Genomic DNA, 27,642 nt, shown 5'->3' with positions numbered 1-27,642 from the left:
AATCATGGGAATAAGTAAGTGTTGGATGACGAAAAATATATAAAATGGACCACACAGCTTTTTACTCTTATTATTTCTCTCTGCAGAGTGATGATTCATCTCTCAGGGCGAATTTTTTTTTAATCTTATTTGCAGTAATACTATCTTGGTTTTATTTCAACAATGAAGACGCGTTGTTAGCTGCTCATTATCATCGCCCTTAGCTTTTCCACATTTTGATGTGTAATTAAAGTCTCGCTTGTCTGCCAGCCAGATTTTTAACATACGCAGCGGCATGTGTAAAACACATGACGATGGCTGCGGCGAGAGATGGGTGCTGTGGGAACCGAGAGTTTGGATGTCAACGTGGTGTTCTGGTTTTACACAAAAATGGGTGTCAAATTCCAGAATACATCTGGCGAAAATGCGCATTTTTCATGAGAGAAACGCAAAGTTTATTTTATTGTGGCAAAAGAGCAAAGCTTTATAGCTAATTTAATTTTGTGCTGAAAAAACGCCATTGAATGTAGTTGCAAAAATAAATTAACAAATTAATTAATTTAAAGTTATTTTAAGAATTTTTTTTTAATAAAATTAATGAAGTGTTTACATTATGCATTATAATTTTATGCATAAGATAACAAGTCCTTCATAAATAGTGATGTGTAGTATATTTACCTATACAAATATTTTTGACAGAAAAAAGTTTTATGAAAATTAAAAATGTCTTGTAAATAAATAATGAAAAATTAATTTTTTTTTCTCTGTTAACTATAAATAGGCAGTTTAACGTTTGACATCTCACTGCTAATTTTTGTATGCAACTAATCCAAATTTAATTTACCAAATTTCTTTCTGCAGATTTAGTTATTTTTTTTTTGCTGCAAACTTATTATCAGACGCTGATGAGCAAGAAAGACGTGTTGCTTTATTCATCAGCGCGCGTGTTAACAAAGTGTCTCCTTTTGTTGGTGTTGAAGTAGGCGCGCGTGGAATGCACGATGCTTTAAATAATAACTATGTGCTATGTGCTGATACTGATACAATAAGTTATTGTTAGGCTCATTATTTATCTCTTTATTGCAGCGCTCGCTATAAGAGGTCAAGGGCCGAGAGCCCAAGAGTTATTCAGTTAGTGTTTAAAAAGGCCAGTCTCGTTGACTTCCTTATCACCGGACAATTGAATTTAAAAAGTTGTCAAGACAGATTAGCCACTGAAGCGTTTATGGCACCGGAGCTAAAGACAATTTTCATGGGAGGGGATATAGATTTTTTGTGTGTGTGAATTGAGCAAGTCTTGTTATTGGCGAACACATAATTTGAAATATTCGAATGAATGAGCAGGACATATAAAAATCGGAAATAACGGGAATTTGCTGTTGCTGTCAGACTAGAATTTTAACTTTGCTTTTTGTTAAAGAAGCATATTCAATTGTACAGTTTTATGAGGTTAATATTGAATTGATATTAATCAGCATGTCATTTAAGTGTTGGTAATTTATAAGGTTTTAAATTTTGATAAATCAAATTGCACTAAGTTTTTAACAGTTAATATATATTCATACTCTCTTGTAACAGACTAATATGTATTCATTGCAAAACATGTGATCGAATTACACCATGTAAATTAAATATTAATCCGCTGGTATGTACATATCTTTAGACTGAATACGATCAGCAGATTTGTATATTTCTCCCTCTACCTCAAGATGAAAATTTGCCTTTTAAATGATTTATACTCAATTTATTGCACTGTTCCAGACATTCAAGTATAATAGTGCAGTTCAATAAATATTTATTCTTTATTTTCCATACCTGACTTTATATAAGTTGATTTTTATGTGTGCATATTTTAATATAAATTATGATGCTAAGTGTACTCAGTATTCAAATTCATCCTAAGTGTTTGAGCTGAACCTTTAGCTTAATGCAAGTAAAGATTATCAGCTGGATTTCCAATACTTGTGCAAATTTCAAGTCTATAATTAATTTGCTTTATAAATGTAGTGCATAGTAAGATATTAAGAGTTGGCATTGATTGAACACAATTTTAAGCGGTGCAAATAGAGCATAATTTTTAGGATATGGTAATGAATAATATAATAATGGCGTTGAATAAACAAAAATCATGAGTTTTAAGAAATTGTAAGAAAAGTTACTCATTTTTAAAAGGTGGTTGATGCTTCTGAAATAATTAGATTAGAAAAATAATTGTATACACAAATAAACAATATTATGATTAAAAAATTGCTTGAAAGTTTGCATTAACCCCATAATTTTTAACACTATAATTACAGTAGTAAAATGTTACAAAACTTGTTGCAAATATAAATTAAATCATTCATAAAAATTTTCCTTTGCTATTGATGTTCTTACTGTAAATATTAAAATTTTCTAAATTCAAAATTTATTTGAAATTTCAAAGCCTGTAAATTATTTATCATAAAATTCAATAAAACCTGCTTTTATCATCTTGAGCTTGAGATGCGAGTTTTCTTTTCCTAATAAAGTATTTTTTACAGCCAACAAGCCCTTTGTTACTAAATTTTTCACTTGTAGAAAAAAATTCAAGAGTCTATGTCAGAAGCATTGAATTTTGAGAGCCGATAGAAGTAATTAAGCAGGGGATAGAAAGTCTGGACGGCCATTTAAGTGGCACCAAAAGAATTTGCACCAGCGGCCTTTTAAATGGACGGTCAAGCCTTAAACATTTTTTAAGTGTGTAAACTTAATGAAATAGCAGTGTCTGAGTTCAGGATAAAAGATGCTGCATGTAGTGCCATAAAATGTGTGTGGTAGGCCTGAGTATTCAGTTGAACACTCCCCGAAGTAAGAGATAATGCTCGAAAGTGGTGGCAATTAAAATTAGCAAAGGTCTGATGACCCGGTCAAATTAATCACAACTCTAATGCTTGTGTAACTAGCAAAGATAAATTTCAAGAGTCACTTATCACTCTAGTGAGAACTATAAAATGGTCCCTGGCAGCAAATTACTGTCACGCGCTCACTTCACTTTGCGAGTAATCAATTTTTCCTCTTGGTGTTGGCTGATGAGGCCTTTAATCGGTAAGATAGAGGACTGATGTAAACCCAATTTTCACCAGCTTCGTGGAAAACCTTATTGGATATAAGAAGTGAGTAAAAATTATTCAATTTTTGAAGATGTAATGTACCTTATTTTCCCATGCAGCATTAACACTTTTCCTTTGCAGCACAAGGTCTCGCTGCCTCTGCTCGATTGAAGTTTTAGCTTCGTGAGCTCGGTCAAGGTCATTCAGCCTAAAATTGATGAGCAACTTAACCTTCAGAAACAATAAATTTGCAAGGATCTACCTTAAACCCGCAGTCACTTCTTTCCACACTGTTCTCGACTCATTTGATTCCTGCTCACTGATTGGTTTTACACATTTTTTTATAATTGGTACTTTGTTGACATCGACAAATAATTCCGTCCTCTGGGAAAATACAGGATATGTAAAATCGCAATTAAACTATGTTCCTTAACTGACCCCATCTGCCCATTTTGCTTCCATGGCACCATTCCATTCACCTTGCACAGTCAAAAACGGTTTTTTCTCAGAAGGAGCAAACACCTCAGCTGTGACTCTGTTCTTCTTGCCTCCGTAAAAGGGTTTAGTGAGGAACTCAATGTTGGCGTTATACCCAGTCTTATTGCATGTAACTGTCACTGTTCCTCCCAATTCAATCCATGGCACAGTCAAGATGGACCTAAAATAAAGTTGATTTGCTTTTTAACATTTTTTACATAATAACAAAACATTTGTTTGATTCTTGTAACATCCTAATTCTATTTGGCACCATTAAGTGGGTGTACGGTAAATTTTTCCAGCACAAACTATTATTCTGTGGCAAATTAGCAAACTGTTCCAAGCAATACAAAATAGGAGGCAAGAGAAGAACTAAAAAAATAAATTAATTGGTTTTCCCAGCCTCCTAGCTTCGAATATTTTGCCGCGTACCAATCTGCTATGTCACGTCACATTTAAAATAGTTAGCCGATTGGCTAACAATAGTTTGCTGTGGAACAATTTACATAAAATCTATTTTGTGCTTTACCTTCCATATCCATTAGGAAACGTCACAATGTATTCCTCGTCATAATCTAACACAGATACACAGCCCTGCCCTATGTTGTGGACACCAATTGATAAACCAAGGAACTTTGACTTAGTCCACACGTGGGCACAAAAACTTATTCTCTTCTCGTAGTGTTCAGCGTAAAACGCAGATACTGCAGATATTCGAGACAGTAAGTAAAAACAAAAACAACATGCAAATTATTTTACTTGGTGGATGATGAGACACTTGCTCTGCCAGAAAGACCAACTGGTCCTGATGGCACCAGGGCACAGGACCATCTTTGACCTCTTCTTTAGCTGTGGCCGACTTCGAGTGTCCGGTAATGCCTGGCACGTCCCACCAGCACTTGAACATTTCACCAAGCACTGGGTTGTAGGGCTTTTTGGCCACAGATGACTTTCTGCCTGCATGGTAGGAACTCATATACCAACGCACAACCTGCACCATCCTATCTCGGGGGTCAGTGAAATCAGCAATGCTAAAATAAAAATTATTTTATTTTAAATGACCATGTTTAAATTTTTGGTACAATTAAAAAGGAATTTGGGAAACAAAGACATAAAATTTACCTGACAAATATGTCTGGATGTGCGAAGTAGTCAGCATACATCTCAAGCAGTGACCGTCGCTCGAGAATAAAAGTTGGAAGTGCTACTTTGGTCAGATCCATTCCAATCTTGACTTGTGATATCAGGTGACTGACCACAGAGCCATTGCTTTCCATGTTAACAACTGCAGTAATATGAGGTGAGTTAATGTCAATGAGTTGAGTGATTGTCTACTCACGGTCATGTTCCTCGTCATCTTCGTACAGGGCTGTAAAATCAAAATCAAGCAAGTGAGAACTGTGATAAACTGGTCTCATAATAACCAAAAACCATGCCTGCTTTAGAAAACAATCTAATAGAGCTTCATAACAAAATAAAAAATTTTGAAAAGAGTGATCGTAAAACTTTTTGTATTCAATTAGAAAAAAAGAAGCTCGGCATGAATGATGTATTGTGAATGAAAAATACAGACAAGAAAATGAAAACAATTGAATTTCTCTTGAGAGTTTTTTTTGTTCCGTGTGCTGCAGTCTGCAGATATTAATGAGGTCTGTATCACCAAACAAAACTTGCACATTTCTTTAAATGACATAAATTAACACTGATATGTGAGTGTTGTTTTATGTGAATGACAATAATAGGCACAAAATTACTGTGGTGGAAATGTTTCCATTTAAGTGAATAATGCTAAAACGTAAAATCAATTAAAAGGATAAAACAAGCAAACGCTTTCCATGGTTGATTGTACAGTACAAACTTGGAGTCAGTCCAAGATAAATGGAGTTTACTCACTAGAGACTTTTACACAGTAATGAATGCAGTATCGAACAGATTTAAATTCAAATAGTCAGTTTATCACTTCACTCCTTGTGACAAATTAAAAAGGCTAAATCCGCCAAAATTCTCAATCGCCATGGAATCGTTACAAAACATAATCACTGATTCTAATTCAAACTTTTCTTGTTAGTATTTTCAAAGGGTTACCAATTCCTTTGAAAAACTAAAGTGAGGATAGCTTTTTAAATGTAGCTCGCATGGTGCAAAAATATTTCAAAATTTAGTAAGAAAATCAAACAATTGAAAACTGAGCGCCTTATTTAGTCACAAATGGGATAAAAATCGCTGAAAGCTGTATTCGTGCAAGATAAGTTTGTGAATACCGACCTAGGTTGGGGTCTTTACCATCATAGTCAAGAGAGCCATCACTCTTGTACAAGGGTGGCGCTCTCGAGCCACCCTCGCTTGCCACCGCCACGCCAGACCCTGAAGCTGCCGCTGCAGAGGACGCCGCATCTCTCGCCTGTGACTCTCTTCGCGACAAGCTGGAAAATTAAATTGAAAGATATAATTTTGTGCCAAAATTGGACAGAAAAAATCACATATTTGAAAGAAATCGCATGACGGCCCACTCACCAGCACCAAATTACTGGGCCCATGCTATTTTTGCGCCAAATTTACTCTGAATTTAAATGATTATTTGCAGGTAAAAGTACGGCGATTCAAATTTTTGTGATATTTCATAAAATCAAAACACAGGCACCAAAGATTCTTTGCCATGCTAAAAATCTAATATATTTTAATCATTGTTGCAACTATAGAGGTTAACAAGAATTATAATTACATATTATTTGAAATATAAAAATTTTAATACATTACTTCTTGCTTTCTAACAAAAGACAGGCCCAACAATGGAAAAATAATTGAAAAAATTTTTTTTATTGATCTGGCAGAGTCGCTGTTGAGTCGACTGTAATGGTTACCAATAAAGAAAAAAATGAATGGCGGTTCCTGATCAATATTCTGACTTTTCTGTTCTTGAAACACGCTCACAAGTTAGGTTCCTACTCAAGCAATATTGGGTGCTGTCAAGTTTGATAAAAAATATTAATTTAAGTTGAAAAGCAGAAATTCCTTAAGAAGAAAAGAAAAATAAATATATGCATACAAAGTGATTAAGACATTTTTAGCGTGCCAATGCGGCTTGACACAAGACAGTCACTTGTGCATGTTAACATTTGTGCACGCATGGTAGGTTCCATACCTATTAACTTTGACCCCCTTTTTTATGCAACGACGCTCGCTCGTTAATTAATGCAAGCAAATTATGAGCCAAATATTAAAGGGCCTAAAGGTCACAGCCCGCTGATGACGCGCTTGAAATCATGGATGCGTGGGTCCAGCTTTGTCGGCAAAATTATTAATGAAGCCATAGCCTTTTGAGAGTTGTTTAACTTGTGTGTTTGAAATGTTTTTAAGTTAACAAAACAATTCATGTTTTATTACGTAAAATATCTATGCTTGTGTGCAACCGTTGTTTTGAACACAATTAACTGTTAAGCTGTCAAAACAAATCAATAATTTCACAAATACATTATCCAGAGAGCCAAAATACGGGTACCGTCAAGAAAGACAAGTTGTGTTTTTTTTTATCAATCAGCCAAAGAAGTTTCATGTGACACAAAATTCCACAGAAGGACGATGGGGAATGGTATTGATGAGCTAAATTGTATTGATGCAATATAAAGTCGGGCTGAGAAACTTGAAAGCAAACGATGGGCTATGAATAATTTGAAGCTCTGTAATAACCCGATAAAAGTCTGTACAGCCAGCATGTGATATTAGCGAAGTAATATCATTTTAAATCAATAAATGGGCGGCATTAGTTTCATTTATAATTAAACTCGGATCGCACGCGACGCTGGAAGCGTGAATGAGCCGAAACGCAATAATTACTTTGGAACAGCATCAAAATTAATTTCAAACTAGTTTAAATAATTAAAATATTCTTGGCCCGACAGGGATTAATTTAACACTAAACATTCAATTTATAAAAACAGCAGAAAACGAAAAATAATGCAAAATAAACAAATTTTCGGTTCTATATAGAATTAATTTTTGTTTGTCAGCGAAATTCCCCGGGGCGCGAATACATAAACGACGACACATTTTCCTCGCAAGTGTGCGGACCCCACACCAAATTGAGGGCGAAAGGCTGCCGAGCGTACCTTTGGGCTGGCGGTGGAGCGGGGTTGGTGGCTGTAGAAGAGCTGTTCCGGCGGCCAAACGGCCACGAAATGGACTTGATGCTGATCATGGTCGACGGCCATCACTGGCCCTCCATGTTTTTGGCTGGGGTAAAAATCCTAGCTTGCACTGCGACACCGAGCTTTTGGCAGCAGAATTGAGAGCGAGTAACCAGAGGGAAAGGGCCTCGCTGCTGCTCACTCGATGGTGTGTCGTGTGCCGACTGACTGTTGGCGAACGCGAATTACTTGACTTGCGCGGACCGCGTTTCGAGCGAGCCGTCTTTGATCTCGACGCGAGACAAATAAAATGGGTCATGGTGCGCGCATGGTGAGCCGCGATTTCGGGGGAAGCGTGAACCATTGAAATGACGGAGGGCATAACTATAGAATTTTTCTCTATCCCCAAATCATTGATTACTCTTAATTTAATAGGGAAATGTAAACTAAATGGTTGTTTGTTTTTAATTACCACAAAACAGTTCAACGGAAAGAAATTTTCCACATAATAGGGAATACCCTCACGTTGTGTAAACCACATGACGCTAATAAACATTAAACTTCTCCTATTTGCTTTGCTTTTTATTGCGCTGTATTTCAGGCGCTTTGTCTGGTAAAAACTACTGCAGAATTTTGCTTTAGAGGACGCAGAGCTACTGCTGATGGTAATTACCAAAGAACAGTGCCGTTTTTTAAAGTCAAATAAAAAAACACAGTATAAGCATAACAGAAAACAAATTTTATAATTTATACCAATTTGTAATAATTATAAATATTTTAATGGTTAAAATCACTATTTAAAGATTAATAGAAGATTGGTTATTAATAATTGCTTAAAAAACTTTTTAAATTTATCAAAATTCAAAGTGAAAGATTTTGTGACTTTTTTTTATTTTTAATATTCTTTTTAAAATATTCTTAAATTAAGAATTTAATTATTTCTTGAATTGTCTATATTTTTAGCAAAAGTCACAAGTAGTTGATTGCGCTATTTGACATCCTAGCTGGCTCAGTCTCTGTGCTTGACATTGGTGCTTCACTTCAGTCTCACACAGAAGCTTTAATCAATATTGTTGGTACATACACACACAAAAGTGGCTCTCTGGCGCGACTCTTCCTAACAGTGCATTCAAGCTTAAAGCTGCCCATCCAAGCAAAGCAAAATGCAGCTAACAACCAGACTAATCTCTTCCACAGAGTTGTGTTATTTTGTTTAAATCCTAATTTGCACAGAGAGGAAAATACAATGAGGTGCTGCCATTTCAAACGCAATTATATATAGTTAGTTCAATTGTTCTAATTATCAGCAGGGAGCAGTTCAACCGCAAAACTAAATTAATTACGGCTTTCATCAAGTCTGGCATAAAAATTTCGCCTTTGACTCTAACTGTCCTGGCAGATTTCCATTAATTTCTGGATAAAGATTAACAGATTATAAAGAAAGCATGGCAATTTGCCCATTTTTACGCATCCACTCACCCAAACTGAAAAATTGTACTCACTGTAATGGTGCACCTGTTGGGGAGACAGGATGCGACGAGGACAAAGAGTAATCATTAGCATCGAAGAAGTCTTCCTCGTCAGAACTCGAGTACGACGTCTCAGGGACGCCCATGTTAGGAAGAGCTGTAAGGTGAGCATTAATAGTGAACAGTCAAAAGTCAATTTACTCTTGCCTGACGCTACAAGGCTGCTTGTGTTCAGTGATGGATCCATACATTCTGCGCCCAATTCAATTCCAGTCTGAACTGGGTCTAACGGAGGGATTACGATAGGATCGTTTAGAAAATCTGCATAGAAAAAATTCATAAAAAAATCAGCTATGACAGAAATTACAAATATTTTAATTTTTATCTAAAATTCTGAAGCATTACACTTCTTGTAAAGGCAATATAATAATAAGAAAGTCTCAAGTCGAGGTAACAAGTTTTTACCTGCTGAAACTCTCCGTACTTGTCTCTGCATGTCATCAATATGAGGCATAGGCGTGACAGGCCCTTGATAAATTCCATTCACAGGGTGTGCAGTGCTCTGTTAAAAGACACAATAGATGCTCTTAATATCTCACATGAAATCGAGAGCTCACCTTGGCAATTTGCAGCAGTGCAATTGTATGCTTGACGTTTTCGAGCATGTCCTCTGCGTGGAGCTTTATGTTTTCACACCTGACACGGCTCTCCTCGTCGACTGTCTTGCTGATGTAACTATCAAGTCTCTTCACCTGGTCTATCACAATTTGCAAATAGGCGTCCGCTTCCGTAAGCTTTTTGTCAAAATCTTTGACAGTGGGCGCTGGCTTGCTTGGGTCCCAACGCTACAAACAAATTTAATTTCATATAAATAATTTATGGAATAAAACTACTTTATTAAACTATATTCACCCTGTGAGCAGCTTGAGCATGTCTCAGGATTGTGTCTTCAAGAGCACGGACCCAAGTTTCTCGTTCATCGGCATCTCTGGCTTGGAAGTGGAAGGTTTTCCCATCGACCGTGACTGTGAATGTGCTGTCGTCTTCGTCGTCTATCCCAATTACGGCTCCCTTGAGACGAACGCAACCTCTTCTCACTCCTCGGACCATTTTCTCCCGAGACTGGCAACAAATTATAATTTAGGATTAAAATATAAATTGAATTATATAATTATTCATTTTAGTGAGTTCAAAGTTTTCATATATAAACTTCAAAAATAGCACATCTGAATTTTCATGACAATAAAATAAATTATAAATTTTTATTTTAATATTTTGGAGTTTTAGTATATTATATCTAATTCAAAGATAAATACTAGATCTTATTTTTATGTAGAAAATAATTAAGTACATTATAAGTTATATTTACAATTTTTACTTTATTTTCCCTGATTTTTCCAAATTTCTAGAATCTAGATCATCAAAGTTTGCTTCTTGTATAATCTCGACAAGATATAAATTTTTGCAAGCCTGTATTTATGTAACTAAGTAAATATTGGCATTTCATAAAGGGCTACTCCGCAGGCGTTGCGGCACAGTGTTATTAAAACAAGAAATCCATTTGTCCAAAATTCTTTAGCCTGGCGTGGCCCTTTCTGTTATTACAAAGGCTTGCATGGTGGCGCAGAAAAAATAGCATGAAAGGATGTTGGTGGTATAGATTCGGTGCTCATGAGGTCACCATGGCAACCAGTGAGTGAGTGAGGCAGGGCAGTAGTATCGCGAGGGTGCGAGCGGTGGCGCCTACGGTCGAGCATGGTGCCGGTCGCGGTGCCCTGCCCTGCACCAAGAACACCACTCAACGCGGCACAGCGCAAAATCGCCGTCAATATTGCGGCTTTCCTAGTTCCGGTGCTCAAAATTTTGAACTTGCAAGGTGAGTTAAGCATGAAGTTCCTGTTTACAGACACAGTTTGACGAATTAAGGCCGTCTTCATAATTACAGTTCAAGATTTTGCGTAAAAATATTCGCGACCACGTTGTCGGGCGCGCAAAAAATCAATACGTGGGTGAGTGCTAAGTTCACTGCGAAGCCGGATATGTAAAAAACCGCAGAGTAGAAATTAATATGACGGTGAACTTAATTAATCATCACATTAATTTTCAACTACATTAGCTCTCACCATCGTTAAAAAGAATTTTATTAGGTTGGTGATTTTATTAATTTATTTCTCTTGCGGTGGGCCTGAATCAATTCAGATGTATTATATAACGGAGTAATGCCCAATTTTATTCGTGATGTAAAATCAATAACTATCCAAAGTGGCCAGAAATAGACAATCATTGCCACAGCCAGCATCAACCCCATCAAAACTTTTGTACGGGTTCCGCAAGTTCTTCACTGATCAATTTTTTAAAGTGAATATTGCACAAATAACTCTACGTGGTGCAAAAAATAAAGTTTCTATTTACTATCCGCGCTGTTAATTTTTTAATTCACGAGACATGTAGCAAAAACGTGACCAGCCCACGCTCACAACAGTCCTTGGACGTATTTTTGGTTCACTGATAAATGAATTATAAAATCGTGACCTAGCAGCAGAAAATTACACATGCACCACTTGGCCGAGTTATCTTGGAGCAAATTCAAATTGATAAAATCGCAGCTGGAAACAGGGGAACGACTCTCGGAGTCAAAGTGTAAAACGATCACGAGCACAGGTCCACGTGGAAAGGTGGACGGTAAATGCACTTTGCACTACTTGCAATCATGCGATTCGGCGGTGATTGGATTGGCGAGATCTATGCGCTACTTAAAAACATAAAGAGGAGTCCTTGATCTTTATTACGGCCGCGGCGCATCACCTCTATTCGCGCGCGCTATTGTGTCTCCGCGCTGCTATCAGTTGGGCAGACTGACTAAAAAGCCGCTGGGCGTTTTTTTCGTTTCAGAGCATCGGCAATGGCGCAGACGGTCAACATCACAGGCTACACTATCGGCTGGACCGATCCCTTCATCCTGCAATATGACTGGGCCAAGACAGTGTTCCTTGAGCGATCAGGTAAATATTAAAAAAAAAAAATGCAAATAATTTTTAAAAATGTTCTGCATTCGTGATCATTTTAATATCTTATAATATATTAAAATATATTAATTTAATTCACTACATGTTGTACTTAATTTTTGTCATAAATAAACTATTTAAAATGATTTTCATAATGTTTCTTTTCTTATGTATTATTTTTTTTTTTTAATTTTTCCAATTGTCCAGTTCCAATGATAAAATGGTCCTAGCCACTCATATGAGTGCAGCATCACTTCCTGTCAAAACTGGAGCGTAGTAGCGAATGAGATCACATTTTTTCCACGTACCGCGCAGCTCAATTGAAAATTTTCTAGCGTGTTTCAGTGTATTAAAATTTTAAAATGAAGATATGTACAACCTGGACGAGGAACAAAATGAGTTTTGCTATGTGGTTGAAATTTCAGACGAACGCACCCGTGACTGGCCACTTCTCTCCAACCCTATTCCCGTGACAGTGCTTACCCTGGCATGGCTAGTGTTTGTGTTAAAACTTGGCCCTGCCATGATGAGGAACCGCAAACCTTTCACCTTGCGAAGACTAATATTGAGCATCAACGTCCTGCAAGTGGTTCTAAACGCTTATGTCACTTACGAGGTCAGTACTATCTTTTGGGAGGAAAGTTCAAAGCTCTGGAGTCTTGATAGTCAAATTATATAACAGATGTTAAAGAAGATTGAAAAATTATCTTCGTGCGCATAATAATTTTGTCATTTGACCTTTGCAACCCACTCGGTTGATAAAAAGAAGTTATTTAAATCTCTGGATGTTATCTCCATCATGTTATGCAGAGATGCAAAAATTTTTCTCTTAAATTTTTCCCGTTCTATTTTCAGTTCCTAGCAGTCGGATGGCTGGCGCATTACAATTTCTGGTGCCAAGAATGCGAATATATCAGAACGCCAGAGGCCATGAGAGTAATGTTATGAAAATCAAATCGTTTCATTTTTTAATAATATTTTTTTTCAGATGGCCAGGGCATGCTATATTTACTTTGGCCTGAAACTCTTCGATATGCTTGACACTGTACGTATAAAACTGAAAACTTATGAAAGCTTAATCTTGCTAGTTTTAATTGAACAATAAAATAAAAAATTGATTTTCATTTCAGGTGATTTACGTTTTGAGAAACAAGCCCAACCAAGTGACATTCCTACACTTATACCACCACGTGTCCACCCTTTTACTTGCCTGGGCTGTGGCAACATACGCTCCTGGTAATTTGAATTGCATTCCGAAGTGCACCAAAGTGAATTTACTTATTTCTCAGGTGGTCACGGGACGTTCGTCCAACTTCTAAATACAATTATACACGTCATAATGTACACATACTACATGATCGCGGGCCTGGGACCTCGTTTCCAAAGGTTCCTTTGGTGGAAGAGGTATCTCACACGGATGCAGCTCGTAAGAAATTTCGATCGGAAAAATGCAAAGCATAAAAATTATTATTCTTTAATTCAGTTCCAATTTGTTCTCCAATTCTCTCACAACGTGAATGCACTGCGAATTGGATGTAAATATTCAAACGTCATCATCATGATGTTCCTGCCAATTATCGTGGGCACCTTCAGCCTTTTCATGAACTTCTACATCAAGAGCTACTTGAAAAAGGTCGAACAAAAGAAGAAGCAGAAGTAGACGGACGCGAACAAAGGCTTTGCTTGTTTCAGCACTCACTTGCAGCATCTCTTTCTCACCACATACGTTTCCCCTTCGCCCCCATAGTTTAAAAAAAAAATGAACTCTTGAGGAGTTAAAGAATAAAATTATTGCAGTCGTATTAGCGGCTTGATGAGATGCATTTGATTTTGATTACTTCTGCCCTTGAGTAATGAAAATGAAGGAAGTGCAATAAACTGCAACTGATTGTCGAAGGATGGGGGATTTTCCCACGCTACTATTGTTAGGGTAGGTTTTGCTGGCGCACGGCTCGCCCAGTTCAATTGCGGGGTTTGCTCGGTACAGAGAGGCACAGATAGATCAAGACTTAATCGATAATGCTTGAAACTATTAGCAGCCTTTACGAAAATGCAATCAGCTCGGCCGGTAAATTTGTTTTCAATTTTTTCGAAGGTACCAATTTTTAAATTTTCAGACAAAAGAGTCTCCGACTGGGCCCTCATGTCGGGGCCGGGCCTTCTTCTCTCCATTTTAGCCGTCTATTATCTTCTCGTGAGAGTTATTGGACCTTCTTTCATGGAAAAGCGACAAGCGATGCAGCTGAAGGGCGTGATAACAATGTACAACTCGATCCAGGTGTTGGCCTGCGCCTTGCTTGTCCAGCAGGTAAGAAAATTCGATAACAAGCTATTGTCTCTTGACAGATAAAATTTGGGTACAAAAGTGTCACGGTTTTTTTATTAAATCAGTGACTGCGAGAAGATTCAATCCGATTAATTTATACTGATTTGATAAAATTGATAATTTTTTAGGATTTTTTTCATTTTTTTAGAATTTCGATGCCGATTTAAGACCTCACGAAAAAAATATGTTTGGTCAAATGAACATTCTTTCCATAATTCAATTAAGGAATTACAAAATTTTAAAATATTTTGTAAAAAGTTCAAAATTATCTGAACTTTTTTAATTGAAGATTTTGTGCCTTAAAATTACAAACTAGTTACTTTAATTTCACATACTTCTTATTCTCTCAATTGGCATTTTTATTTAAGAATTTATTTTATTTTTTATTTTTTTTAGTATCATATCATAATGGAAAGAAAATTGGAAAAATTAATGTACGCTTTTCAGACTGTGAAATATATAAAAAACACAAACGTGACAATAATCGGCTGCGCTTCGGTAGACTTTTCTGACAATCCCAATGCAGTGCAGGTAAGAAATTCATTTGATAATTTTACAATTAGACATAAATTGTTTGCAAATATTATTAGTGAAATTCAATATGATTCTTAGCTTGCGCGAATGTGTTGGTGGTACCTGATTTTGAAGCTGTTGGATTTGGTCGAAACAGTAAAAATTATTCAAATCTGTAAATAACAAATAAAAATCTTGCAACTAACTTTGCAGTTGTTTTTCATCCTGCGCAAAAAGCACAACCAGGTGTCCAACTTGCATTTGTACCACCACATCAGCACGCCGATTTTCAGCTGGATTATGGTCAAATTCGTGGCAGGTAGAGCATTTTTTGTTAGAGCAACTCGCTCTCGTCTTGCAAACTGGCTCTTTTTTTATGGCGCATTTAGGGATGCATCCATATTACGGCAAGTGGCACACTTTTCTGCACTGATGCACGCGATGCCACGCTGCAGGGGTGAATCGTGACTTTTGCTCTGCACAGGTTTAAGGCAAAAACACTTTCACACCTAAGCGGCTTTAATTACGCAAGGGAGTCGGTCGCGTAATTGCCCCCATAACGACTAATTAAAAGTGCCACCATGCTTGTTTTTTTTTCAAAGACCAGATTAATTGCATGCGGGGTCTAAGTAAGTGAGAAAAAAAAATGAAAATTACGATTTATGATGTTTCAGGAGGAACTCCGAGCATTTACATCGCTCTAAATTCAGCTATTCACGTTTTGATGTACCTCTACTATCTTTTCACTGGCATTGGAATGTCAAAAAAATTGGCACCGTGGAAAAAGTATCTCACCATCATTCAAATGGCTAGTATTTTATTTTTTTACTAATATAATCACACACGAAATCGGAAGTTAAATTTAAGTTAAAAATTTTTGTCAATTATTTTAACTGGAGGCTCAGTATTTAGTGATGGAATCTTATCACTCTGGGATAAAAACAGATTTTTCCCACTTCACAGGTGCAGTTCTGCGCCCTGATAATTCACGCCAGTCAGTTTGTGCTGTCCGACTGTCACATGCCAACACCTTTGGCCATAGTTTTCATCCCCAACGTGGCAATAGTTTACTTCATGTTTGCCAATTTCTACAAGAAGGCGTACGGCAAGGCGACTAATGACATCAACTCCTTCAAGCCCAACTTGAAAATCATGGTTGACAATCGGAACAAAAAACCAGCTATTAAAAATCTCTAAGATGAATAATTACAAAATAATTAAAAAAAGGCAACTTTTAAAACCAGAGTTTTTGCAGTTTCAGTTTTCTTTTACCTTAAGAAACACAAGAATATTATTTCTTATTTGCCCTTCCTAGCTTGGTGGGTGGAGAGAGGTTCTGACGATACCAAATTCCCAAAATTCTTTAAAAAAAATCATAATTTTTACGAATTTTTTTAATCACTGGGATTTTTGTTATTTTGTTTATTTTTTAATAAACATAGATTAAGAAAAATATTTTTAGCATGATTATAATTTTTCAAATTTAAACAAAAATACGTCACGAATGTTAGAACGGCCAGAATTAAGTGCCTTTTGCTCACATATGGAATAAATTATGTAACTAAGGTTGTGCAAAACTTGATAATAATACGTTCCTCCTAAAATCCGAAAGCTCATTTAAATCATCGTAATTTGTAATGAATTTTGAAGATATTCCAGTCTCTTAAGAAATCGAGACAAAAATTATGTTCCGTATGTGAATCATAAAAGATGCATTAAACCCAGCAAGTTCGCTGAGCTATACAAACTTTCGTCGAGTTAAAATGGACTAATCACAGAACTTGAGAGATTTTTAAAGATCATTAACGAAAATTAAGCGGCTAGAAATTCGTAAGAGGCAACAGGCTGGGCTTTAAATTGGGCAAAATACGTAGCCGAGTTGTTTTGTTGACATTTGCGAGAGGAGTGGTGTCGCAGAGGGCGGCCGATTTGACCAGCGGCCGGCACCGCCTGGAAGGTGCAAATACAGAGATCAGGTACTTACGGTGTAGTAGGACATGAGGCCGGCATTGTCATCGAGAATAAACCAACGGTACTGCCACCCTTTCATCACATTTGTCCACTTGCTCAGGTATCCTTCCATTGCGGCCATTTTTAACAACACACAAACCAAAGGTGGGCGTGGCACCCCTTGCGAGAGAAAAGCCGAGTGCGCGAAAGCAACGCGAGCGCTGCGAGCCAGACGAGACGGCTACCCCGATTACATCTCGCACGTACACATGTGTCATACTTTCGACGTGATGTTGATTCAATAGCTGGAAATTAAATCATAATTATTGAAGTACCAGGGTGAATTAAGACGTAAGTACACCGTACACACATAATTTATTCTATCAGACAATAGTAACAAATTGCTCTTTGCCAGTTTTTTTTCTCACAAAATATAAAAAATTTTATCGCAAATATGCTTCCAAGTTCGGCTATTGTGTACTATTCTCCGTAAAACTATTCAACATGCACAGAAGATGCAAGCATTAAGAAGTCATGGGATGTAATAATTTTAAAAAAATTTAAAGCAATTAAAAGTAAAAAAAAAAAACGAATAATAATATATTTTTTATTTTTTTTTCTGATAAAAAAAGCTAAATTTATAATATTCATAGAAGATTTGAATAAAAATTAATTAATTAATAAACCAACGTCAAAATTCGCGCAGATGACCACTCATTTCTCATAAATTAGTTATTATGTACTTTTTATACTAAAAATTGAGCTAGTAAACTATAGCGCATTTTGTAATTTAGGTTAATAATGAGTAATATAAGGGTCACTATAATAATAATATAATTTAATAGTTAATTAATACCCAATTTGTTCAAACCTACTTTTCTGTCCGCCAAGAAAGTTTTTTTTTAAATCTGTCTAAAAATAGGAAAGTGTCTATATATTATGTATCACATTTAAATTATTATTATTATTTATTCTTCTCGGTCATTACAAAAAAAATTTAATTGGAAAAAGGGAAGAAAGGGTTTACAACTAGCAGATGTCTGCTAAAACGCCCGACATCAAAAGAGACGGCCGCCGCGGTAAACCCACACTATCGAGAATTATACTTTCTTTTAAATGTAAAAAATATTAAATTACTGCTGCACTTTTGATGAGTCCATGAAATGGAAGTTCTAGAAATAAATTGGAAAAAATACACACATACATTTTACAAAAAGCTTCTTTTTTATTCACATACACTGATGAACTAAACTAAAAACTCTCTTTTACCTTCTGTACATATATTTTTGCAGTGGTTAAATTTTACCATCAACATATCTGGATACAGTTTCTACTGCGATATTTGAGTGAACACGTTTTACATTCAGAACCCAAAAAGGTTGTTACACATGATGCATTATAAAGTTTTTGAATTTCATATACTTTTTCAATGAAATTATTCAATCAGATTTAGCAAAACACGCAGCTTCATATATTCTCTCACATAATTATCTATATTTTTTATCAATAAATAATCTGATTTTCCCTCGAATCCCATTTTTTTATATATAAATTTTACCCTCTTGGCACAGAAGCCATTGCATAAATAATAGCCAATCAATGCGCAGTTCTGCTGTATCCAGAGGAAATGGATATGGTGTCTTCCTTCTTCGCTGGTACCTCTGTTGTTGTCGTGACTTCAATTTTATTGGGCACAGCTTCCGAAACAGGTGCCTCTTGGTTTCCACTGTTTTCCATGGCCACTTGGACGAAACTGCTGCTTAGGTCGCCTTCCAGCCGCCGAACTTGTTGTGAATTCACGTCATACATAAAGATTTGCTTTGCTTCTGAATCATCAACCTTTTCCTCTTCCGCTCTAAAAATAAACAAATTTCATTAAAAATCCTGCCAATTAGGTAAATAAAATAATTACTTTTCTGTAACAAGCAGAATGACGGACTGCTTGTTGGCCGGCGTCTTTTTTTCCTTGTCAAAGAATTTCTTGAAATTTTGTTTTGTCGGTTTTTGCACAAGCTCACTCAGAGCGTCGCCAGCCACAAACTCCACGCTTTGCTCCGTCTCTAATACATGTCCAGTCCGCCGCTAAAAATATAGATATGTCAATTTTTTTTTCATAATTATCCAATAGATTTTTACTTAAGAAAGTTAATTTCCTATTATATATGAAATAAAATTATACTCACAGAAAATCCTTGCGGTTCTTGCACCACTGGTGCTAAAACAACCACACTGGTTATATTCCGTCCATGAAGTTCCCTGGCGTTTGGAATGGGGAAATAAGAGCCACCGATGGTGAGTGGCACATAGCTGTTGTATCCGTTGTCGTTGAGCCTGACAGGGTCGAGAATGGTGGCGCCGTCTTGCACATATTTATTAGAGGCATCTTCCTCTCCACCTGGCTGGTATCGAACCACTTTGACCTCAACAGGACCAGGAATGTTGTTGCTTCCTGAATCAAAAGTTGAATTAAAATTATACATTGATATACATTAAAAAAAATCAATTTTTTTTTTATGTTCGTTTAAAATTACCTAAGTCGGAGGCTTCAGCAACGTTGTCTCCTTCGCTGGAGCGTCTGTGCGATGGTGCGGGCACAATTTGAGGCACAGGGGCACTGGCGCTAGCGATTCCACCCTTGGTGGCACCAAGGAATTGGGAGAGGGCCTCAGGAGGAAGAGAATCGACGGGAATGTCTCCGACCTTGTCATAGTCCAAAATCTGGATATCTGCACTGTTCAAGATACCGGACGAGATGAGTTGCTGTCGCAGGTCTTCGGGAACTTCATCGGGCAGGACGATGTTGCTGGGAACGCTGGCGGGGGCTGCGGCGGTGGTTGAAGCGGGGGCGGGGGTCGTGCTTGGGAACGACGAGAAATTCTGCTGGTGCTGCTGTTTTTCGGTGGCTTTCTTTGGGGTGAAAGGCGCTTTGCTCGTGCTCGAGGTTTTGCGCAACTCCAGCTCATTTTGAATCTTTTGGATTTCCTTGAAGTATTCCTGCTCGCGCCTGAATTGCTCTTGCTGCTGGCGTTGAAGTTCGTCAGTACTGGGTGAAAGCGACTTGACAATTTCCGACCCTGAGGATGGCGCCACATTGAATGGCACAAATGTTGGTGGGGGCTGAGTGGCGGGCAGTTTCGTAGTTTGGGGTTGAGGAGTGGTCGGAGGCGGCTGGCTGAATTGGGTGGGCAGGGGTTTGAATTGGGGTGGCTGAGGCGCGAACTGGTGTGAGGGCGCAGGCGGAAGCGGCGCGAAAGGTGCGGGCTGCGGCAGCCTAGGGGGGAAGCTGGTGGCCGGTGGCGAGTTCAGCGGCTGCGAAAATTGAGGCTGGGAGACGAAACCCTGAGGGAAGGGCCTGCTGGGAGGTCGACTTCTGAAAGAGGAAAGGGTTGGTCCGCTGAAGGTGGGCGCAGAAAAAGTCGGTCTTTGGAAGGGAGGAGGTGGTGGAGGAAGTCCGTTCACCGGTTCGTTGAATCGAGGGTGGGTTTCGGGAAGGAAACTGCTGAAGGAGTTGCCATCAAAAAATTCAATTTTTCCCGTGGATGGCTGCTTGAATGGCACGGGCTCCAATTTTCCGCTGAAACTTGGTGGGCCTTGTTGGAAAGACTCAAATTTTCCGGTGAATTGGGGCAAATTAGGTCTGGAGAAGGAAGAGAAAAATTGCGGTGAGGACGCTCTGGACGCGTGAGAAGAAGGAGGTGGTGACAAGAATCTGTTGTGCGCCGAAAAATCAGGTTGGGAGCCAAACTGGGGCCCAAACGAAGGTGAACTGAAGCGAGGCACCGGAGCACCAATTGCGGGTTGCTGTCGCTTTGCCTTGTATGAGTGCTCCTCTTTAGGGCTGCCGAAAGAAATTCTCAACCCTCCTGTGTTAACGTGCACCTGCTCCGAATCGGGGTTGATGATCGTTCTGAGGGTAGTCTGAGGAGCGGGCTGAGGGGTGGTAACTTGCACTGGTGGTCCGTAACTTGCGGGGACGTTTTCTTCGGTGTGAACTGCAGGCACGTCAAGGGGTTCGGACGGGGTGACGGCCGCGACCGGCTTATCATAAATGACACCGTCGCTGTGCTCGTCCTTCTTGTACTTGACGTAAAAGACTTGAACAGGTTCGCGGGGTCGCGAGGTGGCGGGCAAATCAAGCGGGGCAGGTGTTGGCAGGGTTTCATTTGAATCTTGGACGATAATTTCGATTATGGGTTCCGGCTCCTTAACAATCACATATTTGGGCTGTTGGTGGTGATTGTTGTGGTGCTGATAGCGAGGGGCCGCGTGGTACTTTCGGTCCAAGTCACCGCCGATCTCCTGATACAAGGGGTCTCGCTGCGAATATTGAACCAAAGGCTCCATCTGCACGGCGTACGGGGGTGGTTTTCCATGGGCAAGTCGTCGGGGTCCAGGCCTGTGGCGCGTTATTAGCGCAGGAGTGTTGCGGTCAAAGAAATGGCTCGGGAACTGATATCTCCCACTAGGCAGCGATCGCGAAATCGATGGCAGAAACTCGACATTGCTTGTGCCTCTTCGGGCAATGTTCTTTGGGGCATTCGTGTCTGCGTTGACAGTCAGAAGGCAGATTGCAACGAGCAGTGCCTGGAACAATAAAAATTAATAAATTAAATTTAAAATAGAGATGCAAGTAAATATTTTAAATATTATATTCTTATATTTTATTTTATTTTACTACAATTTTTCTCTCTTTTTCACACAACTGAAATTCTACTGATCATTAAATATTCAAATGAGAGAGTGCACAGTAGAGCACCGAAGGTTTCCTGTGCGGTTCCTGCTTTGATTTTGCCGAGAGCCACTGCTCTCAAAGCGAATAGAAATAAAGTTGTATTGCAGCAGTTCTACATTGCTCGTAATCTACGGTACAATAATAAGTCACACACACAATACTCGTTTGGCACGTTTTCCACAATGTAAAAGTACGGCCAATCAAACACATTATTTCCAGAGAGAGAGATCCGTTTCAGTTTGTTAATGAAGTACATAGGAAGAAGAGAAGATTCCTTGCGAGAAAATGCATTCGTTTTATTGCCTCCAAAAAAGAGATACGCAGCTGCCTGTTTAGAAACTCGTTCCTCGACGGAACAAAACCAATTTTGAGCTCTCATATTGAATTATCATCAATCGATCTGTTTGGTGCGATCTATTAGAAACTGAAACGCCGTCTGCGCCAATAAACTGCACCTTAACCTTAAACCCTACAAAGAAATTCCGCCAGCACAATGCTATAAACTTCGCGCACGCAGCACTTTCCCTGCGAGTTACAAAGGTGAGGAGAATGACGAGAGAGAGAGACCGACTATTCACGTCACGTTTCGAAGCGGAACACAACTCATCATGGCACTTGTGTCGCATTGTAACATCATTTTAATTATAGCAAAAATTCTATGACAATTTTACAATGCAGACATTTTTTGCCTGCTAAAATTATTGTCATTAATTTTTTAACTGAAAGTATGACAACTTAAAATTTTCATTTTTTGTTTGCTACATACTTATTTACCTGCGAAAAGCATTGTGGTACTTTTTTTTAAACAGGAGTAATAAATTAGAACTTTTGCAATTGTGCTGGTTTTGAATAAAAGCATCAGGCGGTTCGACTTTGTCTTATTGCAGCATTCACTCTGGCGAGAATAAATTTCAGAGGTTTCGGCCGTACCCCCAAAGTTCATGGTCTAGATGTTTTTTGGAGAGTGAAATGCAAATTACAGAACGGTACGCAACATCCTTAAGTCGCTTTTCATCCTGTCACAAAGTGGAGTGAAATGCTGCGCCGTTCAATCTTATATGCACACATGCATGTTTTCGGACAAAAGAGAGAAGATTCTGCCAATTGTGTGCTTACCACGCGAACGCTCAACGTGCTTTTGTAAAAAGGTCACACGAAAATAATGATACTTGATGTGACAAAGGTGTTTAGATCGGGAAAGGAAACGATGATTTTCAGATAAATTTTATAATGATGACAAAGAATTATTTAAACAACAACAAGAATAATAATAATAATTATAATTCAGTATGTACCACTTGTATATAATACAAGCATGAACATAAAAAAATTTACTGAAAAAAATCAGGATTGAGTCTAATTCCGGGTATTAATTATTAATTATCTTACTCTATTTTCCAAAGAATATAACAATTAGTATGATCGCAGTGATGAAAATTACATATATCTTCTCTTTTACGCGCAAATGTTTGGGATTGTATGTATTACGCGTAAATCGAGGTCAGCGAGGCGGCGCGAAAAGCCCATCCAATATTTAAAGCATTAGCTCATGACTTGTATTTCTCTCCGTTTCTTTCAGTGTCTTGATGAGCTGCTGGCCAAAATTTCTTGAGATTGCAAAGTAGCGCACATTAAGAATGCGCACCTAATTCCATTTCATTGAAATCGATTTTAACTACTTTGATTCCAAAACCGGTGCCAATTGACTGAAGAATAAGGTGCGCGAAATCTACAGTTAATTAAAAGTACGATAAATATTTCTTATTCTTCTGTGAAAAAATAAAGGGTTTGCATACTTAGCAAAAATTATTCTCTTCCTGTGACAAGGAGCGAACTTAATTGGCGGAGGGAAGAGTAATTAATGAAAGTCGTGTCTAATTCTCTAGTCTTAAGAGGATGCAAAACTAGGTTCAGGAGGAAGCCGACTTCTAGGCGAAGGTACACAAAATGCGAGAGGAGGCTCTCCGATCCCACGCAATGCTCATTTCGTGTGAATGAATATAATACAGCTCGCGCGTCAGCAGAGACTTTTTCACCGCTAGAAATAATTAACGTTGCTCCCGTCTTCTTTCTTTAATTCGCGCTCACAAACACAAAAACACAAAGCGTATACTCATTATTAATTGGCGAGAGAGCACGTTGGGTGAAAGTGCTTGTACACAACGCAATTCTAATATTGAACAGAGAACGCATCTGATCTATGCACACTCCAAAGACGTACTTCCCAAAAATGTTAGCCTCGACCTTGACCATATCGTCCTTTTTAAACGACTTTCTGACCTCTATTAACAGATTTACGAGCTCCAGCTTTCTTTTCGACGCTCAGTCCCTTCTTAAGGCGCATCAATAAAATACTAATCGGCTAATCGGCTCGGGTGCCTGTTTTAAGAAGGTCTGTCCATCCATATTTTCTTTTTGCTGCAGTTGAGGTTTCTTCATTTTTTTTTACGGATCGCTCAAGGTGGATGTGCGTGATGAACCGCATCTGCAGTGCACCTGCCACTGTGGGATAATTTCATCGCGCTCTATCACTCTGGGAAGTATTTTAGATGCACGCACAACCAACATGCAGCCTGATGCATCAACAACAATTTTCCGAATGGAAAGGATCTATGTTGTAGTATATTTAGATTATTTACTTATATTTTTTTAAACTCAGGTTTTGAAATTGCATATATTCAATTTGGCTTGTTGCTTTGATACTAATTTTTATTTAATATGAGGCAGAAGTAAATTATATTGTTTAAACATGATTCATGAATATCATAAAATGCATTAATAAACGTTAGTTGAGACTAAATAAAACTGAAGACATGTAATTTTAAATTAAATTTAAGTTATTTAATCATTCCAATCAATTCAATGATATGTCTCTCAGATGTCTCTATCTCTTAATCATCAATTGTAATGCCAGGTCACTCGTCCTTGAACCCGGACCCTGGGGGCGGGAGGGTCTAGATGGGACCGATGTGATAATTTCATGCATACATACATACTTTCTCTGCCACTAGTTTTGTGTTAGGGCATATTTGGAGAGAAAACCTCAAACGAGCTATGAATTTTAATTCTAAAGAGTGCCTTGACCATACCAAAGTTCCGAACAATCAATCCTTTACTAGCGCATTTTTCAAGATTATTTATTTTCTTTTTTCTATAAACTTCCTATATATTTTTTGTTTTTTAATTTTTAAGAAAATATTTTATTCAGATTAGAAATGAGAAAGGGTCAATTTCAGAAATTCAAGAAGAAAGTCGACTGCGATGTGGTGCCACGATATTTTCTATTCCAGTTTTTGTGCCAGCAACATCAAGGCGCATCAAATTGCTTGACCCATTGAATCCGTTCACTCACATGCCACAATAGGACGAGATAATTCTGATAATTAGCGCCTTTCGTCAGAGTGCAAGACCAAAAATCGCGCCCCTGTTTTTTGTTGGCCGCGGCGAAACGTGATGGATTCACCTTTTCCTTTTTGCTTCGCCACGTTGTAATTAATGTTAAGAAGCTTTCAAGTTACTGGCGAGGATCAAGAGAAATTTTGGCTGCGATTGGCCGCAGATAGCTGGCGATGATGCTAAAATTTCAAGAAACCGTGAAAGAAGCTCCGAAGATGCACAACAATTCACTGCTCGCCGATAAGGATGTAAAGAAACGAATTATTTATGTTTCGCGCCACGATCCCAACAACAATGAGATAATCACTCGACTCTCTAATAAAAATTGTTCGACGAGCAATTCCGTGTAATTTTGTCCTCCTGAGAGCGCAAAGGAACACGTTCTTTTGTGTCTACCATAAGCTACACTCTGTCTTTCCTTTATATGGGATAATTGCGATTGATTTCTATTAAAGTAAAAGGAAGCATACATTTAACACCTATAAATTCAGCATAACCATATAATGATGTAAAGCGCAGTAAAGCAATTTTTTTAGAAAATTACATTGTTTAGCAGTTTTGATGGTTGGAATAAAATTTTGCATTATAATTTTCCTCTCAGCTAATTTTGACTTGATTCAATCATTGACACTAGTTTTGGTAATAAATTTATATTTGCATCAAGTACTGCCTTCCAATCAAACTATAATATTGGGGACACTGAGTAGGCGTTAATAAATACTGTCCTTCGATTGTGCTGTGTGCCAAAAACTGTAAAGTGTCCCTCGCGGAATAAATTGTGGGGGCGTGTTAAAAGAAAGGATTTAAAATTTTTATCACTTATACAGAGGTTCGACAACGCCAAAACTTTCATCTCAAAATATTAAATTTTGCCTCGATTATAATTTTTGTAAAGAAAAACTTAATAAAACATTGTTGAAACAGTTTAATTGTCAAAAATTAAATAAATATTCGCTGATGATAAATTTAATTATGATTTAAACTTTTGAAACCATACTCATATAAAGATGTAAATATACACTTTGAAAGTAAAAAAAAACTGCATAAGATTGAATGATAGCAAAAAATTTAAAAAATTAAATATTTACCGTTGCCAGCACAGTGGTCGTGAAAGATCTCATCCCCTTTGGTGTGTTGCCAGAATGCAGCAGGCGAAAGGTGCGAAGCAGAAATTCACCAACAAGCCCACTAGGCAGAGCACATCGGCACTATCCAAGAGCCCTCGTTGAGATGGAGAGAGCAAGAAGCCGGTCTCGGTCGTCGGGTCAGGAAAGTATCTCCAGGCCAACTGAAGATGCGCGCCGGGCGGGCATGTCTACCTGGCTGCGGCTCTCTCACCTGAGCCCCACTCCCGAAGCCCTCTCTCTTCCTTCCTCTGATGACACTCATTAGAACTACAAACAGGTGCAATATTTTTTTCTTGCTCGAGACACACATAATATTCCTTACCGGCGCGCTGCGTATTTTCTCTTCCGCCGACAACTTGCCAAATTTCGTTTCACGCACGCATTGACTGTAATCAAAAGCATATAAGGAACACCGTTCATTATTTTTAAATTAGTAGATGCGCGTGTTCTAAAATCATATCAAATTAAAAAAAAAATGCTCGTTGACAATAAGTGAAAAAATGAAAAAAAAATCAGCTTTTCAAATTTCATGATATTGATTAAACTTTAAATGAAACTGATGAATGAATAAGATCCAGGTTGTAACATAACTTTTGTCAATAGAAAATAATTTTACTTACAGGGATTAATTTTATCTGCTAACATTTATTTCATGATTAATCTGCTTTTTTCAAACATGAATTAAACAATCTTTAATTAATAAAGCAGATTTGTTTGTAAAATTAAGAGTTGTAAGAAAAACTATGAAAATACTACGTGATAGAAAAGAGAAATAATGTAAATTATTGAATTTTAAATAGTATAATAAATATTCAACGATAATCAAATATAAAAATATACATTATAAATTAAAACATAATTAAATAATAGAAAACACATAAATAACTAGCATGCAATGTCATTAACGAAAAATTGTTTTAAATATCCTCCTATTTTACAGTGTTTTACAGTAATGCAAAATAAAGTACTCATTTACAGCACAAAAGAATGTTAAAAAAAAGAATTAACTTATTCATAAACAGAAAATTTATTATAAAACCTTTAACAAAATTTTGATTTTGAAAATCCTATAAAAGTTAAATTTTGAAACATCTTTGGGAAGCAACTAGTTTTGCATCACAGAAATCGATTGCGTCAAAACTCAAGTGATTTTTAAGCACTCGTGTATTGCAATGTTTGCTTGACACTCTCTCCAAACAACTTTTCTTGGCAAGTCATTATCGTCTGAACCACAGGAGCGCCTTGGTGAATAATCAGCCCTATTTACGAACATGGCCAAAGTTTAACAAAAGGCACGTAACTCCCATTTCGTTCACAGGCCTGTCACTTTCGAACCACACTTTTCCTCACAATAGTCGCCGAAATTAGTGTTATGCAAATGAAGATGAGCGTCGGCGAGGCAAATTAAAGTTGGTTCGTGACCACTTTTTACTTTCTTCTTCCGCGCGGTCGCGCGTTCATTTTAAAAACATG

The 27,642-nt window shown here is 37.7% G+C and overlaps 4 protein-coding genes across 7 annotated transcripts; 2 read left to right on the top strand and 2 right to left on the bottom strand.

The window, feature by feature from the left end:
• Positions 1-1,050: 1,050 nt before the first annotated feature.
• Positions 1,051-17,082, bottom strand: LOC132197389 (oxysterol-binding protein-related protein 9). Of its 3 annotated transcripts, none has more exons than XM_059620692.1 (15): positions 16,949-17,082; positions 10,033-10,242; positions 9,738-9,965; positions 9,586-9,682; positions 9,328-9,441; positions 9,154-9,277; positions 5,793-5,950; positions 4,867-4,896; positions 4,650-4,812; positions 4,287-4,558; positions 4,057-4,231; positions 3,489-3,708; positions 3,313-3,434; positions 3,153-3,258; positions 1,051-3,096 (listed from the first exon to the last, which is right to left on the bottom strand). In XM_059620692.1, the coding sequence occupies exons 1-15, from the start codon at positions 17,054-17,056 to the stop codon at positions 3,004-3,006; spliced, it is 2,220 nt and encodes a 739-aa protein (XP_059476675.1). In that variant the 5' UTR covers positions 17,057-17,082; the 3' UTR covers positions 1,051-3,003. The 3 variants fall into 3 exon arrangements, with proteins under 3 accessions (XP_059476675.1, XP_059476754.1, XP_059476838.1); XM_059620771.1 differs by having other exon boundaries at positions 1,052-3,096; positions 5,811-5,950; XM_059620855.1 differs by lacking the exons at positions 1,051-3,096; positions 3,153-3,258 and having other exon boundaries at positions 3,309-3,434.
• On the top strand, positions 11,011-13,944 carry LOC132197647 (elongation of very long chain fatty acids protein AAEL008004-like). 2 transcript variants are annotated; one of them, XM_059621183.1, is made up of 8 exons: positions 11,011-11,129; positions 12,013-12,122; positions 12,551-12,741; positions 12,981-13,061; positions 13,114-13,170; positions 13,256-13,361; positions 13,415-13,551; positions 13,609-13,944. In XM_059621183.1, the coding sequence occupies exons 2-8, from the start codon at positions 12,023-12,025 to the stop codon at positions 13,783-13,785; spliced, it is 849 nt and encodes a 282-aa protein (XP_059477166.1). In that variant the 5' UTR covers positions 11,011-11,129; positions 12,013-12,022; the 3' UTR covers positions 13,786-13,944. The 2 variants fall into 2 exon arrangements, with proteins under 2 accessions (XP_059477166.1, XP_059477077.1); XM_059621094.1 differs by lacking the exon at positions 11,011-11,129 and adding an exon at positions 11,701-11,802.
• On the top strand, positions 14,037-16,209 carry LOC132197574 (elongation of very long chain fatty acids protein AAEL008004-like). The gene is made up of 7 exons (XM_059620970.1): positions 14,037-14,193; positions 14,243-14,433; positions 14,899-14,982; positions 15,064-15,120; positions 15,178-15,283; positions 15,639-15,772; positions 15,928-16,209. Exons 1-7 carry the CDS (start codon positions 14,145-14,147, stop codon positions 16,159-16,161), a joined length of 855 nt encoding a protein of 284 aa, XP_059476953.1. The 5' UTR covers positions 14,037-14,144; the 3' UTR covers positions 16,162-16,209.
• Positions 17,083-18,115: 1,033 nt separating the features above from the next.
• LOC132196433 (histone-lysine N-methyltransferase 2D) lies at positions 18,116-26,354 on the bottom strand. Its single transcript, XM_059619092.1, has 5 exons — positions 26,131-26,354; positions 19,446-21,498; positions 19,098-19,363; positions 18,827-18,996; positions 18,116-18,769 (listed from the first exon to the last, which is right to left on the bottom strand). Exons 1-5 carry the CDS (start codon positions 26,161-26,163, stop codon positions 18,511-18,513), a joined length of 2,781 nt encoding a protein of 926 aa, XP_059475075.1. The 5' UTR covers positions 26,164-26,354; the 3' UTR covers positions 18,116-18,510.
• Positions 26,355-27,642: the final 1,288 nt, after the last annotated feature.

The sequence above is a fragment of the Neocloeon triangulifer genome, unplaced genomic scaffold (assembly GCF_031216515.1).
Source record: "Neocloeon triangulifer isolate White Clay Creek 2 clone unplaced genomic scaffold, ASM3121651v1 ptg000001l, whole genome shotgun sequence".
Classification (NCBI taxonomy): Eukaryota; Metazoa; Arthropoda; class Insecta; order Ephemeroptera; family Baetidae; genus Neocloeon; species Neocloeon triangulifer.
The sequence above is the reverse complement of the archived record's forward strand: the minus strand, read 5'-3'. Positions and strand labels throughout refer to the sequence as shown.